General features: G+C 35.3%; 1 protein-coding gene across 2 annotated transcripts in view; it reads right to left on the reverse strand.

The window, feature by feature from the left end:
• The window catches only part of ATP8A1 (ATPase phospholipid transporting 8A1), a 256,720-nt gene that overhangs the window by 96,700 nt on the left and 141,819 nt on the right, over positions 1 to 18,201 (reverse strand). For both annotated transcript variants that reach the window (XM_051966099.1, XM_051966098.1), the window contains exons 23-24: positions 8,747 to 8,885; positions 6,576 to 6,640 (exon numbers count right to left, since the gene is read on the reverse strand). In XM_051966099.1, coding sequence (XP_051822059.1) covers positions 6,576 to 6,640; positions 8,747 to 8,885 — 204 coding nt within the window. The remainder of the gene's footprint in view (positions 1 to 6,575; positions 6,641 to 8,746; positions 8,886 to 18,201) is intronic.

Here is an 18,201-nt window from a genome sequence, read left to right on the forward strand (position 1 = left end):
GACAGTCACAAAGCCAAGATTTATCAACTGGGATGAATCTGGTGTAGGGGCCAGTTCTCTGCCCATTATTCTATGATTTCTCTCATCTTTGCACAATTTTCAGGCATTTAGGGCAATTAACATTTAATTAGGACTTTAAAGTTCATGTTACCTTCCCAACATTTTGAACTAGGTAGTAAAGCATTAAGCAATTAAATAAAGTACTCTCTAAATGTGAATTTTTAAAATTTTATTAGTATCTCCAATTTATGGATGAGAACTCAGAAAAATGAAGTGACTTGATTATTATGGTCACACTGCTAGCAAGTATCAAGGGTGGGGTTTCTTCTAATTGGATGCCCAGTTCTTTCCCCACTATATCATGCTGTGCTTCTCATCAAATTTGTCTTACGGTTCCATGTCAGTGATTCCTGCCCTCAAAATGAGGGATTATGAAAAAAAAATCACTCACAATCTACCAAGCCACAATAAGAATATCAATGATGTGAAAATATGCATAGCCAATCCTTGTTATTTTCACAAAAGCCATAATTTGTCATTGTATTATTCATGTCAGCAAGGAGGAAAAAAAAAATCACAAGAAAGCAGAAAGAAATTCTTTTGTTGTTATTGTCAACATTTCTGTTCAGGACCCAGTAGAAACTGCAAGAAGAGACTAGGTCTTCCTTTTAAAATAGAACTATTAAACCAAACATAGGAATGAGCAAGGAAGCTATCAGAAGAAAAAAGAAAGCTTCGTATCAATTTAGAATAATGGTTTTAACCATGGACCCCCAAGGAGAGAGATTTCAGTAGATTCATGAACTTGTATATGGAAGAATAAATTATATCTTTATTTTGATGAACTACTCAATGAAATTTAACATTTCTCCCCAGTGATAAAAAAAAAATTCTGAGAAGAGAAACATACATAGCTTCACCAGAATACTGCAGGGGCCAGCGAAAGCCCTGTCTGCTCCAGAGATAATACTGCCCATTCTATAACTGGAATGGGGGGAGGGAAGAGGGAACAACTTGTCAACTGACTGAAGCTTGCAGGAATATGATTATTTTGTTTATAATGTTGTGAACTCCCCTACTAAAACTCATGTTCAAATATAAGCATACAAATGAATTGCAAAGCTATACATAAGTATTTCTGATTTCTGTGCTAATTTGGACTTGAAAATTGAATAATTAGCAATATTTTAACAAACATATGGACATTTTTTTCTTTTGGTCTTACTCCACAGCTGCATGTATGAAATACTTTATTTTTAAAACAGGAAGAATTCTAAATAGGCTTTCTTCTTCTTCTTTTAAAGTTTATCACTTAGAGAAACATTCAGCTTTTTAATTTTGTGATTAAGTACAAAGCGATTTTACAGAAAACATTTCAGAGGAATTAAGTACCATCAGAATTTACAAAACTCTGTTAACTTAGAAAAATAATGATGAAAGGTCATCACCACATACCTAACTAATACATATTATCATTATATCAAACAACTTCAAATCATTGGAAGTGAATATTTTTTCCTAATTGCTGACATAATATTTAAAATGTAAATGATAGGATTTCATCTTATAGTATCTGAGTTGTCCTATACATTTCACTTGTGGGAAAAATTAATTTTGTTTTGTTGTTTGTTAGTATAGGAAAGCATTAATTATTTTCTGTCATGTCCTCAAAGCAATAAATTACTTAAGTGTCAATTATTCTAACCGTGTATTAATAGAAATCATCTTACATTATGACTATTTCAGTAAAATCTGAACAGACAGGATGCTTTCTCTTTGCCACAGTAACGAAGACAAATGCTTCAGCGATCAGAATCCTAACAAGTCTAGCAACCTGCTTGAAATTTCAGCCATGGATTTTATGATATGAGATCTGACGAATCTATGCAAAGTGATGTTTCCTTTCCTGCTGAGAAACAAATGAGTGTACCACTGTGCGCCTGACCCCAAACAGTGAGCTTTGTAAAGTCACCACTTAACTCCCTGGAAGAAAACCCTTCCTCAAATAGTGGGGGCTGGAATCCATGGCAGCCTAAGGCTGAACAAATGAGAGCAACTGTTCATCCACAGTACTTGCCTGGGTTTCTGTCCTCACCCCTTATGGGGGGTAGGCGATTGCCCATCATTTCAGTTTTGGAAATTCAGACAGGATAGGTTACTATCAAAATTTTAAAAAGGATCTATATCTATATTTAAAAATTAAAGAAAGGTATTATTTTATATGAAAGGTATAATCATCATAAAGTATCCCAAATCATGAGAAGTTTGAAACTATATGTGTTCTTGATATTTCTATTCATGTTTCCTTCAGAGGAAGCAGATAGAACAATTAGTTACTTTGATTTAAAGTCTCGATTTTTGTAAATTTTGAATTACTCTCCTGGAAGACTAAAGTAGAAAGTCATACTCAGAGAGAGAAACAATTGTCACAAATTTCAATGTTTGTTTGGCTGTTCTTTCTTGAATCTGTTAGAGTGCTTACCTGACATGTCAAACATTTCAAGAATATCTCTTTAGTGTGAATGTCAATGTGACACAGTGGGTAGAATAAGGAAAATTGGTATTCAAATCCTGTAACCTCTCAGTGCTCAAGAAAACTGTGACTTTAAGTTGTGAAGATGTTGTTAGTTTGTAGTGGAATAAGGACTTTCTTCATCTAGGAGCTTCTGGGACTAATGAAACTTCCAGTTTGATCTCTATCTCCTATTCCTATTTTTAATTGAAAGCAGATAGAAACTATCATGTTAAAAGTAGTGTATTTTTCCTTTAAATCCTTGGGGCACAGTCTTGCTCCTCACACCAGGGATCTAAAAGATAACCTGGCACAACACTTGGCCTTTAGAGGTCTACGGTTTAGTTGGGGTAACAAGTCTAATATTAACATGTGTGTAAGGAAAGACCAAACTAATTTTTTTCAGACTCTTATTGAGTCACAGGAACTCGGAGAAAGAAAGAGATGAGTGTTGGTCAATGTGAAAGGGAGAGGTTTTATGGAGAAGCTGGGAATTTTATGGAGACGTGGATGGGAGGGACTGGTGGAGAGGGCAGGGAAGGATATTCCACAGAGGCAAAAGCATGAATTTAGGTCATGAAAAAAAGGTCATATTTGACTCTGGCTGATACACAACATCTGTGTTAGGGAGGATATAGCTAGAAATATTAAATGGTGGTGGTAGGTTGTGAAAGGCCTTGAATGCCAGGCTCGGGGATTTGGACTAATTCCTATGAGATGAAGCACTAAGGGTTGGTATCTTGAAGCTGTCCAGATGGATTGGAAAGCCATAGTTTAGCACCCGCTTCTTTACCTAGAGTTTCCCTCTCTAGAGCCTATTGATGTTGTTTGGTATGTCAAAGATTCATGAATATTCTTCATGTAAAAGTAGTAGGAAAAATAATACTATACCCTAAATAATTTATACAATAGCCTAAACAAGCAACACTGAACTTGTCTGCAAAAATAATTTTTCTTTTCATTATTTAAATTTGAGATGATCTGCTTTGATTTTTTTTCAAGCATATCCATTTTTACACCGTATGTAACTCCTATTATTGACAGATTTTACAAATAGGAAATGATGAAATGCCTTTTTCATCAGAATGTCATCAATTCTTGACATTCAAACTCACACACTCTCTCAACCCCCTTCTCGTTTTCCTACATTCAATCCATCAAGGTTTGCTGATTCTGTCTTTAAATTCTCTCTCACATTTTGATCCCCACTACCACCTCACTACTCACAATATTCTCTAGCATAGAAAATGATGATAGTTTTCTCCCTGGTCTTCCCTCTTTATTCCAATGCATCCTCACATTATACTCTGATTAATCTCTTCATAACAAGACTCTGACCATGGCAATTCCCTGATCAAAAAATTCTAGTAGCTTCATGATAAACAGAGACCAAAGCTTTATCCTGGGACTTTAGATTGGGAAAGAGAGCTAAAATGGGAGAGAGAAATTGTAAATGAAAGTTAAGTGAAAAGCAGATATGAGGACTCCTGGCTGCTTTCTGTAAACTAATGGGCCAGATCAACTACATCTCACAGTCCTCTAGAGTCTATGATATTGGAAACTGTTAGAGAGCTTTGAAATCAAAGGTCTGACACATCATCCCCCTCCTCCAAAACCTTCCTTGTCTTCTTACTGCCTCCAGGACATACAAACTTCTCAGCCTGATATTTTTCCACCATTTCCATTCCCTCCAACTCCAACCTAGGTAACTTTATTTCACATTATTTCTCTTTCTCATGTTCATGAAGTATTTCCCTAAATTCTACTTTCTACCTTGGGCAACTACTTCTGCCTTGCCTAGTATGTATATCTCCTTTCAGAATCCCTGACTTTCTTCAAAGTTCAGTTTAGGTCCCATCTTCCGCTGTGAAATGTTCTTTGATCCACTCCCCTATTTCCTTGATGCTCTTCCTGTTTATTTTCTCTAGCTTGAATTTCCTTCAAATATATTTGTATGAAATAGACTACAAACTATGAGATATGAGAAATTATATCATTTTTATCTTTGTAACCATAAGGAGTGGACAAGAGAGCACAGGGTGGTCAGAAAAAGCAATACAAGGATACTCTCAAGGTCTCTCTTAAGAACCTTAAAATTGATTTACTGACATGGCCGAGGACCACCCAGCATGGTATCCTTATCAGAGAGAATGCTCTATGGGCAAAGCAGAAATGAAGTCGCTCAGAAGAAACGCGAGATGCCCAAATTTAGAGAAGCCCCTGAAATGTTCATAGGTACTATTTGTGTCTGACCTGGGGCAGAGCACTCCAAGCTTGTATCAGTCTGATCAGCCACAGCTGGACACACTAATGTGACTCTATAAAGTGATGGCATTTTGGTTCTCTTGGAGAACAAGGAACAACCAAGGAGCCTAATGGGGGCTAAAAAGATGCTCCAAGTGCAGTGAATATGTTAAGAAGTCTTTCAGCCTTGGAAATGGGGAAATGGGCAAACAGTATTGCAATTATCCTACTACAGGTTAGGAAATTTGATTTAGATTTAAATGACTGGTTTGTAAGTATGTGGAAAGGAAAGCAATGATTACTGAAAGACAACATAAGCTTACTGAGAACAAATCATCCCACATAAACCACATTACCTTTTTGATAAGTGCTACTAGATTGGTATATTAAAGAAACAGAATAGATAAGGTATTAGGAGAATACAGGAGATATACTTAATTTCAGCAAAGCATTTGACAAAGTCTTTCATAATGTACATGTGGAAAAGATGGAGAGGTAGGTAGGATAATAATGAATTCAGAAGTAGATGAGTTATCAGACCCAATGATTAATGGGAGTATTTCCAGTAGAATGTCACCTGGCTCTGTCTCCAGCATTTAGCCTGGTATATTATTGACTAACCAACTTATAATGGAGAAAATAACAGAGGATAATCACTGGCACAAATTATGCCAATGTAAAATATTACATTATGAAAAGCTAAAATACTGTGGGACAACTCACAGCTCTTTGACAATATGCATGTCTACCCATAGTTCCCTTAGAACAATGACCTTTTCCATTTGTGAACTTGATGACTACCTGATAAAACCACTGAGTTGTTCTAATTTTAATCTCTCTTATTAATGATTTGGAACATGTTTTTAAGTGGTTACTGATAACTGGTAAAGCTATTTTTGAAAACTGTTCCTATCATTTGAGTATCTCCTGGGGTATAATTCTTTAAAAGACATTTCCATCTTTACCTCATTTTCCCCCCTATAACCTCTCCCAAATGACCAAATGTCTCTCCCCTCTCTCACATATTACTTTATGCTGTCTTGAATGCTTAAATTTCAGTTGTGAAAATAAATATTAGCCCCCATGCTAGTATTCATAAATACTGGCTCTGGACCAAATATTGAGGTTTCAGATTCAGGGTGGGTTTAAAACTTAGGACAACATTCTTCGCTGAAATGTTGAAGAACATTGTCCTGCGCTCTGGGCCAAATACTAAATTAGGAATCTCACTGTTTGGTCTGGAGCTAGTATTTATAAATATTACAACATGGGCTAATATTTATTTTCATGGCTGAATGAGACACCTAGGGCAGTAGAAAGAAATCTGTGAGAGCCTATAGGACAATGTTAATGCTGGGGAGGGGGGTAAATCATTAATAAGGAATAATGCCGACATACATTTTCCTTCTCAGTTGATTTCATGAACGTTCACAAACAGCAAACCCTATATTGGCACTCAAAGCTGAAACAGATACAGAATATTCCAGAGAATTTTGTCCTAATAGATACCGACTAGTGCTGTTCACTCAGCAACCCTCTGGCATAATGCTTTTATTATGCAGCTTTCCTGTCGCACAACATTAAGCAAATCATCTAGCAATTTCTTTTGGCTGTCAAAGAAGCAAAGATTGAATCCATTTACATTACTGCGGTTCAAAACAGTGTACATTACATTAAAGGAGTGCAATGGGTAATAAGCTAGTTTTCCCCTTCCTAAAGGAAAATATTTTGCAGCCATTCAGAGAGCCTAGATTAAGAGTAAAACAAAACAGTTTGCAAGGTTATCTATCACATTGGTGGATTTGTAATTTTTACTTACATCCAGAGACCCTTCATTTATGACGATCATACCCATGTTCTTCTTCAAGAGTTTGCAAGAATGCCCTATAACCCAAAACATTGCAGATTAGGTGACTGGGATGTAATGATACTTGATAACTAACAGATGGCATAATCTTATAACTAAATCCAACTAGAGTGAGATTTTGACATGGTTCCTAAGGTTCAAAGGAAACAAATTAAAATGAGTCAGAATCTCTGAGCAACTCAGACATTTTGTGTGAAGGTGAGAAGGCTGAGGGCTGGTAAAGTCATAGTCTTAAAATCTACTTTATCCAAGGGGTAGTGGCCAGCTTTTCTCCATCTTCAGTGGATGGGAGTCAGGAAAAGAAGGGCTTCAATTGCTAAAGGAAGGATTTAGCTTAGACACAGGATCATTCCCTGCTCATAAAGGTTGTTATGTTCCTAAGGTGATTACCAAGGGAAGTCACTGAGTCTTTTCTCTTCTGGAAATACTCAAGACAATCATCCATCAAATAGCTTAGGTGCAGATTGGCTGGGATCGCTGGAGAATGACCAGATGAGTAGTTTTCTTATTTTTTTTAAGTATAGCCTCTTTGGAATAAGTTAACCATTCAGTTAGCTCTTTAAAAAAATTGACTAAACCATCTTATTAAGGTAGGCTAATGTAATTTTGATTTAGCAGTCAAAAGGAAAGGAGAAAACAATGATTTTCAAACAAATATAGACTATAGATTCATTGATGGCATTCAAGGAAGCTTTCTCATTATTTTCAACTGTACTTTCTTATAATAATTATGATAAAAAACCTCCAGAAATCGCCATTTTACTTTTTATACCCACAAGGTTCTCTAAAGGAACTGCATATCCTGAACAAATCCTTGTCTTTTCCTTATGGGCTTAATCCCAATGAAACTTTTCTTTACGTAACTCTAATTGTTTCCTAATTATAGTTGTACTTAATATTACATCATTATATTTGTATATAAATATATAATGCTGTAATACTGCTATATTTATATTACAGTACATATTATATTTTCATTTTCTAAGTACAGTATTTTCTAACTTGTGGTCTTTTTTGAAGTTTATGTAATTTAACTCCTTTTTCATAAGTCACTTCCTTTCAGTTAATTGCAATTATTTTTTCTTTTTACTATTGATGATGATCTTTAATCATCAAACAAAAACATATCATTTTTTAGGTTTGTTTTTGGGAATGTTGGAAATCAATTTCTGATCCATTTTATGGATACAAATATACTAGTTACTATGAATCTATGTGAAAGAATCTTTTGTTTACAGAGTATCATGAGCCAGTTGCTTTCACTTTTCAAAGGCATACAAACTTATCATTCTCATTTGTATGGTGTACAATGTTAGCCTTCTAAAAATGTCATCTTATACTTTCTGAATGTATTTGCCAAGGTGCAGTCACCTTTGGAAAAGGTTATTTGTTCAAATCAATATGTAATGCCATACTTAATTACAGAGAAGTCAGAGGTTAGATATTGATTAGAGGCTCAAGTATACTCAGGGCACTTTCAGATTTCATTTAAAAAGAAAGTTATGATTTCCTGAATGTTAAGAGTATTACTAGAGACTGAAGCCTTCAAGGCCTCAAATCAATTCTTTCCTCATTTAGTTTTTCTTTTCTTCCTTTAATTAGTACTTATTCTTTATGTAGGATTCTTTCTAAGAGACTAAAGAATGTGACATTAAAGATTTCTCTGAAACATGGATAAAATACAGCAATCTTTTAAAAATATTTCTCTTGCCCTCAAAACACAATGGAGTCACATAAATAAGAATCAATCACAAGTAGTACAGAATTGCCACAAACAATCTCATCATTAATAACTAACCATAAGAAGGTGGCTAACTAACTCCTGTGTAAATTATGGAAGGGGTGATGGCAGGTGGAGATGAGAAAGGAAGAAAATATATTAAATAGTCTCCCCAAGCCAACTGAATACAGAATAGTATATATATACATATATATACTAAATATATATGTGTGTATGTATATATATATATATAAATACTATAATACTATATGTATATATAAAATGGAATATAGAATAGTTACAACATTTTTAAAAGCTAGAATTCAAATTCTTTATTCCTTCTCCACCTTTTATTAAAAAAAAAAAAAGAACTGAGATTCAAAGCTTGAATGGTATTAATTACCAATGTTAATGGCAGTTTCTTGTTTATCTCCTGTGAGGATCCAGATTTTGATGTCAGCTTTCATTAGAGTTTCTATAGTCTCGGGTACCTGATCTTGTAATCTGTCCTCAATGGCTGTGGCTCCCAGTAGCTGAAGATTCTAGGGGAAAAAAACACATTCAGCAAGTTCAGGTGAGTGGAGCATAGTTGCAAAATTCACATTTACATCCCCTGAATGTTAACAATGAAAACTGACTCAGTGGCCAAAAGATAATTTACTGACTCGGGAGGAGTCTCTGTAAAAGGCGCCAAATATATTTATCCTTCTTTACAAGTCCTACAATGGGACTCTTGACTTTGGTCTCCCTTCCAATTCCTCTTATTCTATGGAGGGAGCCCAGACAGGAGAAAGGATGGAGCTGGAAACCAGTGAAAGTTGGGTCAGTAGCTGTTGGGGAACAGAAACAGATGCCGGGGTGGGAGATTACTGGAGCAGCTGTGGACTCACAAAGAGTGTTTGCAGATGTTACCCAATTGTAGGTTTTTGCAAACACCAGGAAGGCTACAGGGATAATACATTAAGACTCGATGAGGAACAAATATCAGCAGTGACCACAAATCGACAGCATTAGTCTCTGAATGGAAATCAATGTGTATTTCTCACACATCCCCACACACCTGGAAGGGGATAGGTCAGAGGCTCAGGGGATTGTAGTAGTTTGCTCACATCTGTCTCAAGATGATCATGAAATGTGCACATGGAGGAACATCCTTTCCTCCATCACCAGTTCCCTGCTATTAAATCACCACAGATAACATCCACCCAAAGTCATAAAGATTGATGTTCACAGTCATAAGTTTCCCTGGGAGATATAGGTTCATGGATTTAGGGTCTGCGAGGGGCTTCCAAGGGCATCTAGTCAACTGCCTTGTTTAATAAGTGAAATCAGGGCAGAGAGAAGTGAAATGATTTGTCCAGATTCTTTCAGGTAATGACTTGTATCAAAACTGGATTCAAAGACACATGTTTTGAATTTGAAGCTAGTGTTCTTTCAACTATGATATGGGATTCACTCTTCTCTCTGCTCCTCTCCCCCCAGTTATGTTCTTAGTAGGCTACTGATTTAAAATCATGCCTTCAGCTTAAACAGAGACCACTGGAAGAAACATCCATTTGAACGTTGATTAAATTCGATAAGCAAACATTAACTATCCCCTGTGTGAAAGGCACGGTGCTAGGTAACGGAGCTAGAAACCCAAAATGAAACGAAACCTGTCCTCAAGTAGTTTACGTTCTCTTAAGACATATGCAGATAAGAAAATAAAATTTTCACTGGAAGAAAAAGAGAATTAACAACTTGTTGGGAAGGGTGAAGAGGGAAGGAGATGAGACCTTAGTTAAACCTTAAAATAAGGAGGAGATGAGGAAGAAGTGGATTGTAGACATGATAAATGGTGTGGGCCAATCCATTTTATTATTCAGTGTCCCTTATGTGAAAATTCAAGTAACAAGATTTTCCTTAAATCTGGTATGAGGAAAATGCTCATATCTATCCCCAAACAGTATTGTTCCCAGCCATCCCTTGAAGGAATTAAGGGAAGCTAATGAAGAAGGGGGCCACTTGCAATACCAGCTGCTGTCCAACTGCCACCTGTACCATAAGCAGGCAAATGTAGTTGAAACACTAAGATGCCCTTGAGAGAAACAGAGGAAGAATGTTCCAGGTGTGCCAAATCCTGATGTTTACTACTTTCAGCTACCACCTGCCCTCATTCTCTAGTAGACAGAGAAGGACCCCGTGATCAAGAATCCTGCAAATAGCAACACCTGCTTACTCCCAGTCATTGCTAAAAGCAGTGTTTGTCCATTTGTTCCTTCCTTCTTTTCTTCTTTCCAGTCTTCCTTCCTTTCTTCTTTCTTTTCTTTTTTTCCCTTCCTCCTTTTCTCCTTCTCTCCCCTGCTTCCTTCCTTCCTCACTTTAGTACATATAGGTAATCACAACCTAAACACACCTGTTTTTCTGGAAATTCCCAACTACATTCACTGCCCAATTGCAATTCATTCATTATTAATAGGATACATTTCTATATCACTTTAAAATTCACAAAGCAGCCACCTTACAACAACCCAGTTAGGTAGACTATGTAAATTTTTTTTTTTTTTTTTTTAACCATTTGAGTCAGACTTGTTAAATGATTTGCCCAGATCCAACTAACATGAGAGCTGGGGATCAAATTTAGTTCTTCTCTTTCCAAAAACAACAAAATGGCAGATATCCCCTGCTTTCAAAAGAATTTATAATCTGATGCAAGAGAAGAAAGATATATGCAAAAGAAACACACACAGAGACATACATACATAAATAAAAATATCATTAGAGCTCTACAGAGAGCTATATATTATTGACAAGAGGTTGTAAGAATAAATTATCAAAGATTCAGATTAAAAATAGAAAATTTTCAAGAACGTGGTTTGTTAAAAACTTCATGTAAAGAAGGAACACAAGTAACAATACTAATGCTGGGGATTACTATGAATTATAGTAACTAGCTTTATGGCATTTTAATATTTACCTTAGAACAATATTGTACAGTAGGTGCTATTATTATGTTCATTTCATAGATTAGGAAACTGAAACTGAAATAGGAAAAATGACTTGCCAATTATCAAGTAGTCAAGGCAGAATTTGAATTCACAACTTTTTGACTTCAAGTTCAGCACCCTTTCAATAGAATACCTAGCTGTATTCAAAGACTAGATTTGAAGTTGGGAGACTTGGATTTGAATCTCAGCTTTGCTGCTACGTTGCGTGACTTTAGGCAAATTATTTTTCCATTTGGGTCTCAGTTTCCACTTCTGAACAATGAAGGGGACTAGAAGAATGCAGCAGACTTACATATAGCCTACTAATGATTCTATCGCTGGAAGTGACATAGAATACATGAACTCCCCAAGTAGTATTTAAAAATTGTATGTGTTTATTTCATTTTTTCCTATTTATTAAAATTTCAATTAACAAGCATTTATAATCCCTTTCTCTTACATATCACCATGCTAAAAACAAAATAAAATCCTTTTTAACAGTTTAGCAAAACACATGTCTATTTTGGATCATCATCCTGCATCCTGAATCCTTGGTTCTCATGCTTCTTTTTCCCCTCCTCCTCTAATTTGGAGAAAGGGACCATGAACCCCAAATCCTTCATTTATGGAGAGGACCTGTCATTTCTTCATTTACAACCTGGATGTTGGACTATGTCATGACCCTTTCTCCCAACACCTGGATACCTTTTTTCCTCCCACCAATCCCTTGCTTTTTAGCTTCCTTATGCATATAATTGTTTTCTGTCATTAGAATGTAATTAGAGGGCCTTTGTGGGTATCACATAGTAGGTGCTTAATAAATGATGATTCTTTAGTTAACTTCATGATTTTCTCTAGTAAACTGCTCACTAAATTTAGTTGTATCTTTGAGTATTGCTTATTTTAAGATGAGTTTTTTTCACAATAGGCTGTGTTGAATCTAGAAAGTCACATTTCAATCTATTGTTTACAATTCCATAATGGGCATTAGAGACAAAGATTTGAACTTTGCCTCCTTTCCCTGATCATACCACCAGTGCATTTATGCCTTAATCAATTCCATTCAAAATACGTATTACCTTACACAGATGGCTACTAATGGGCACCAGGGGAATTACATATTCAGGGAGTGGAGAAACATGTGAAAATCTCAATAGTATTCATGGAATAATAATAATTAAAAAAACATATAAAACTCAAACCAGACTAATTTTTTTTTTTCAAAATGCCACAGCATCAATTATTATAAAGGTTCTAAGTTCAGAAATAAAAGATTTTTATCTATCTTATTAAATTCGCTTAAAAATGTTTATTGGTTCAGAAAGTCCCCAACTAATCTAATTACCTTTTTAAAATATTCAGATAATTTATGCAGATTTTGAAAAGGACATATTAATGTAAATTATTCTTTTCTACTTTAATAAAAATAACTGCATGCTGAGTGTTTAATGTTTATATAGCAGAATATCATATGACAAATTTGTAAATTGTTTGAAAAATAACAATATATGTTTTATTAGATAATAGATTCTCAAATAACTTCTTTCCAGATTAGTAACTTTTTGAAGTGGAAAAGTTATTCTAGACTGAAAAAGATCAATTTGACACATGCCTGCAAATGAAAAAGTAAAATATACCAAAATGACTAAGGTATAGTTACTTCTTTAAATTACAACATGACATTTGCTATGATGATCCTTAAACTACAGAAAAGGAATGCTTAACAAGTTTCCCTTTATTTCAAATATAGGTGAACAAAACAAGAATTTTTTTGTTTTTAAATACTAAATTTGCTTTATATCTTATATTACTTACAGGGGTATAGATTCTCTCTGAGAGAAAGAACAGTTTCATTTTTTGCCTTTTTAATCTTAGTTATCTGTTACATGTGGGCATTTAATAAATGTCCATGATGGTGTGTTAATATCTATAATGCAGTAGATGAAATGATGTTGTTGAGTAGTTTTAGTCATGTTGGATTCTTTGGGACCTAATCTGGGACTTTCTTAGCAAAGAAACTAAAATGGTTTGTCATGTTATTCTCCAGTTCATTTTACAGACAAGAAACTGAAGGAAATAGGGTTAAATGATTTGGCCAGGGACACACAGCTAGTAAGATTTGAACTCAGGAAGATGAGTGGTCATGATTCCAAGTCTCGTGTTCTATTTGTTGCACCACTTAGCTGCTCTGGATGGAAAAATAGAGACTATATAAAAAATTGCCAAGATCTTCTGAGTGAAGATAGACATTGGGACTTGGTGATTTTAAAAGGAAGGTGAATCTAAGGAAAGACTGTCAAAAATATTGGGAAATATGATGTATTAAGAAATGAAAAAATCCATATAATCAATAAGTAAAAGTGGAATAGATTTGTCAGTGATTCTGTAATTCAAATGAATATGCTGCAGAAGATACAAAGAATAATCAGTGCTTATCTCTTTCTCTAAGGCCCATATAATTTTGTAAGGAGATAAAGAAATTCTGCACCCAACTATATTATAGAATAGAGCAACAGAAATTTAGAAGAGGTACAAAGTGCCATAATACTTGGAAGGAGGGAAAAGTTACTTCTTGATTGGTTAGATTAAGAAAAGCTCCCTTTGAGGATTTGACCTGGACCTTGGAGGATGGCAGAAGACTGATTGGTAGAAGTGTAAAAAAATAGCACTGTTAATTAGAGAGGCAATTCCTAGTATAGTGAACTGTGTGGCAAGAAGGAAAAAGTCTTAAGTTTTGTTTAGAAGGTGGTAGCAGTCCAATCTGGCTAATATTGGTTGGCTGCTGTCTTTTGTTCTCAAAGGACCCAAATGATATCACTGTAGAGCTAATTACATCCAATTCTTCAAAATCAAGACTCTTATAAAATTCTTTGTTGTGTGGATCTTCCTTTTGTTCATGCTACATCTTTCTAATTGTATAGGATAGGAACATTTAGCTCTTTTCTTCCCATCTGTAGAATCAACCTCATTCATCCCATGCTCTCGAATCAACTGGACTCTAGTCATAGGGAATATATAAAAACAGCACCAGCAATCTAATCTAATTTTAATCATTCTTTAAGTAATCATCCAGTCTTGTTGAAGAGTGCAATGATGACATTCACAGTGACTATTTCTGTTCCTGTCTCTTCTCTAGTGTCTTAGTTTCTGATCCCAAACTTCAAATTATCTAAATACCTTTGTCTAGATACATGACAACTGCTCCCCAACCTCCTGATGTGCAGTTCCTACTCAGATTCAGCACCAATTAGCCAAGTAAGCTTAAGAAAGGTAGAGGATTACAGATTCAGGATTGGAAGCAACCTGAAAGATTCAACCACCTCATTTTACAGATGGCCCATTTGAGTCTTTTTAATTCTATCATGATAATATCTATACTACCTTCCCCAGATGTTTGCTGTAAGGAAAGTGATTTTTAAAGTTTTATGGAAATACGTGGTCTTATTATGCTTTCTTTGGAAGACAGTAGAGTATATAATGGAAAGATTAAATTGAATTGACTTCAATTCTAGTCCCAGCTATCACTGGCCAATGATCTTAGGCAAATTATGTTTTTTACTTTTCTCATTTTTCAATTATCTGATTTGTAAAATAAAAATTATTATTTGCACTATTTATCTCATAAAGATATTGTATTAATATTGTATTTAAAGTACTTTTCAAACCTTAAAACATGTAATATATATGTAACTAATGTATATTTATTACAAATAAGTACATACACATAAATACATACACACAAAGTATATAACATAACTTATCTTCTATTGTGGCAGCATGACACAGTAAATAAAATGGAGACCTTAAGAGTTAAGAAGAACCGGACCTACCTCTGACACTCATTAGCTGAATGTGCTAAGCAAAGCATCTCTGATCATAAGTTTTCTTATTTGCACAATGAGGTAATACCTACCTCATGGAGTTGTTTTGAGTTTCAAATGCAGGAAAATACATAATGTGGTTTGCTAACTTTAAAGCATCATATAAATGTCAGTTATTATTACTGCTCATCTGGACTTCTGCCAATTACCTAATCTTGAAAATTTGTAGACCTTGATTTTTATTACCTGTATTCTACTTGTCTCATCCCTTTTGACTGACCTCCTAGTCTCACTTTCCAGATATACATTCTAGAAATATCATAAGAAGTCAAAAGAAAAGAAAAAAGTCCATCAGGAAGCTTTTCTCCTTAAATCAGTATTAACTGAAGTGTTTTCATATTAATAGAATGTAAGCTCCTTGAGAGAAGGGAGACTTTTTATTTATTGTATTTGTCTTTGAATCCCCAGTTTAATAAGTATAATTGGGTTAGTGATTGGTGTGAATGATGAATTTTCTGAAGTGATTACATTATTTGAATTTGTCCTGCATATTTTCATTGTGCATGAATATAATTTTTATATAAATCTCACTTTCAATACCACGATTTTGAACACATATAATTATTATATAATTATACTGGTACAAGATAGACCCTGAAAAAAGTGCCTGTTGAACAGAATTGAAGATTTATGATTCTCCTCTGCCCCTGACTTTATAGACAGAAATATAAGATGGATAGTTTCTCTTTAATTTTGAAGCAGAAATTTTATTTTCCTTCTCAGGTTTTTTTCTTTCTTTCTAGATCCAATTTTTCTTATACAGCAAGATAACTCTGTGTGTGTGTGTGTGTGTGTGTGTGTGTGTATACAGCAAGATAACTGTGTGTGTGTATACACACATACATACACATATGTTGGATTTAACATATACTTTAAATATTTAACATGTATGGGATTACCTGCCATCTAGAGGAGGGGGTTGGGAGAAGGAGGGGAAAAGTTGGAACAGAAGGTTTTGCAAGGGTCAGTGCTGAAAAATTACCCATGCATATGGTTTTGTAAATAAAAAAAAAAATTTGAAGCAGAATTTCTCATTTCTAGCCAGTTTCATTAGCTGAGCAGATGTAGCATAACAGCAGCAGTAGTTGTTGGGCTTGGGATCAAGTATTGCTCAAATGCCTCTATGTCCTCAGTTGTCTTTTTGTTAAGCTTCCCCAACTGTTAGAAGCCTTATTGCTTCCTTCTGATCAAGCTGGAAATACTCCTGACTGTCAATTGAAATGAAGCAGTAAATTACTACAAGTTTATAGTGCTAAGCCTCTCCATGCAACTCCTATTTCAAACCAGTTTTCATCTAGTTTTAGTACAAATAAGAAGTGATATTTGTAGTCCCTGAGGAGAATAACGGTTATGTTTTATCTGAAAAAAAAAAAAAGATTCTGTTGTTAATATAGAAGGCAGGGTGAGATAGGCTGTCACATGCACTCAAGAAAAAGTCCTGTTTTTCATTAGGTTTTATATCTCACGTGGAATCTACTAACCTAAGACTCTGCCCGTGTTTAAAGCACTCGATTCCCCCATCTCCAGCCAAACAAGGTTGATCTATTTTGTGCCACATCAAGGAGGTACTTAGTCTCAGAAAACACAGACACACTTTATAGAACAGTAATGTAAATAACATGAAAGGAAATGTTACTTATTTTTAGCTGAAAGAGGCAGCACGCTAGACTGGAAAGCAAGCTGGCTCAAAGCCAGGAAAACCTGGGTTCATTCCCACTGCTGTCACTAACTATGTGATCTTGGGCAAGTCAGTCAGCGTCAATACGTCGGTGGCAAATCCCTCGCGTTTCCCAAAGTCACAGCAAGGTTGGGATCTGCATTGATAGAGAGTGTTCTCACATCGGGAGAAAATCACGTCTCCTTCCTATATTCACAAACCACAGCTCAGTCAAAAAGTGAATCGGTTCTAAATGTTCCTCCATTTTTCTTCCTTTTCCTGCTCAACTAGCCCTGCTAATATACATAGATTACTTTCCAAGTTAGTTAATTTGCAGATTTTCCAACACACTTTACAACAAGACTCGAGTCTCTCTGGGTGAATAAGTTTTACTTCTGTGACACTCGTCCTTTCTTCCTAATGTCCCATAGACACCTTAAATTTCCATTCCCAAACAGAACTCACTATCTCTCTTCCAAAAATTTTCCTATTTTTATTGAGGAATCCTTTCAGGTATCATCTCTTGACTCTTCATAACCTCCTTATTTACCTTCCTGCCTATAATCACTCTGACCATACCATTTTATTATCTCTATATCCCAATAATCGTTCCACAGAGCTAAGTGATTTTCCTAAAATATGGGTTAAACTATCACGTATCTCCAGAGCCTTCTTATTATCCCTAAGGTCAACTCCTCTCTGTCAATTAAATCCCTTTACAACCTAGCCCTATCCTAAGGAATGTTCATCTTCCTGAATTCAAATCTGGCCTGAGGCTCTTCCTAGCTGTGCCCTCTGGGTAAGGCATTTAGCCCTGTTTTGTCTCAGTTTCCTCATATGTAAAATGGACTGGAGAAGGAAATGGCCAACTACTCCATTCACTTTGCCAAGAAAACATCATACGGGGTCATAAACAATCAGACATGGCTTAAAACAAGTGAACAACAACTTTATCAGAAATAGGAGTGCTTCCCTGAGCCAAACTGGCCTTCATGTTCATCAATCAGAGCACTTTACTTCTATGTCCAAGCCTTTGCTCTTGCTGTCCACCATGGCTAGACTTCCCTTGCTCCTCATTTCTACCTCTTAGAATTTCTTTGTGACTCAGCTCATCTGCTGCCTTCTACCTGAAGCCTTTTCTGACCTCTCCTGCTTTTAATGCCTCCTTCCTAACCTTCATCCCAACTGTTTTGGATCTGCTTTGCTTTTGACCTTATAAGTGCATGTTCCAAGATGGTTCTAAGTTCCTTAATGGTAGAGTCTAGGTCGTGTTATTTTTTTATCCTAAATGCTCATCATAGTATCTAGCCCATAATAAGTGCTTAACAAATATTTGTCAATTGATGTACTGATT

Source organism: Antechinus flavipes, chromosome 6 (genome assembly GCF_016432865.1).
Source record: "Antechinus flavipes isolate AdamAnt ecotype Samford, QLD, Australia chromosome 6, AdamAnt_v2, whole genome shotgun sequence".
Lineage (NCBI taxonomy): Eukaryota > Metazoa > Chordata > Mammalia > Dasyuromorphia > Dasyuridae > Antechinus > Antechinus flavipes.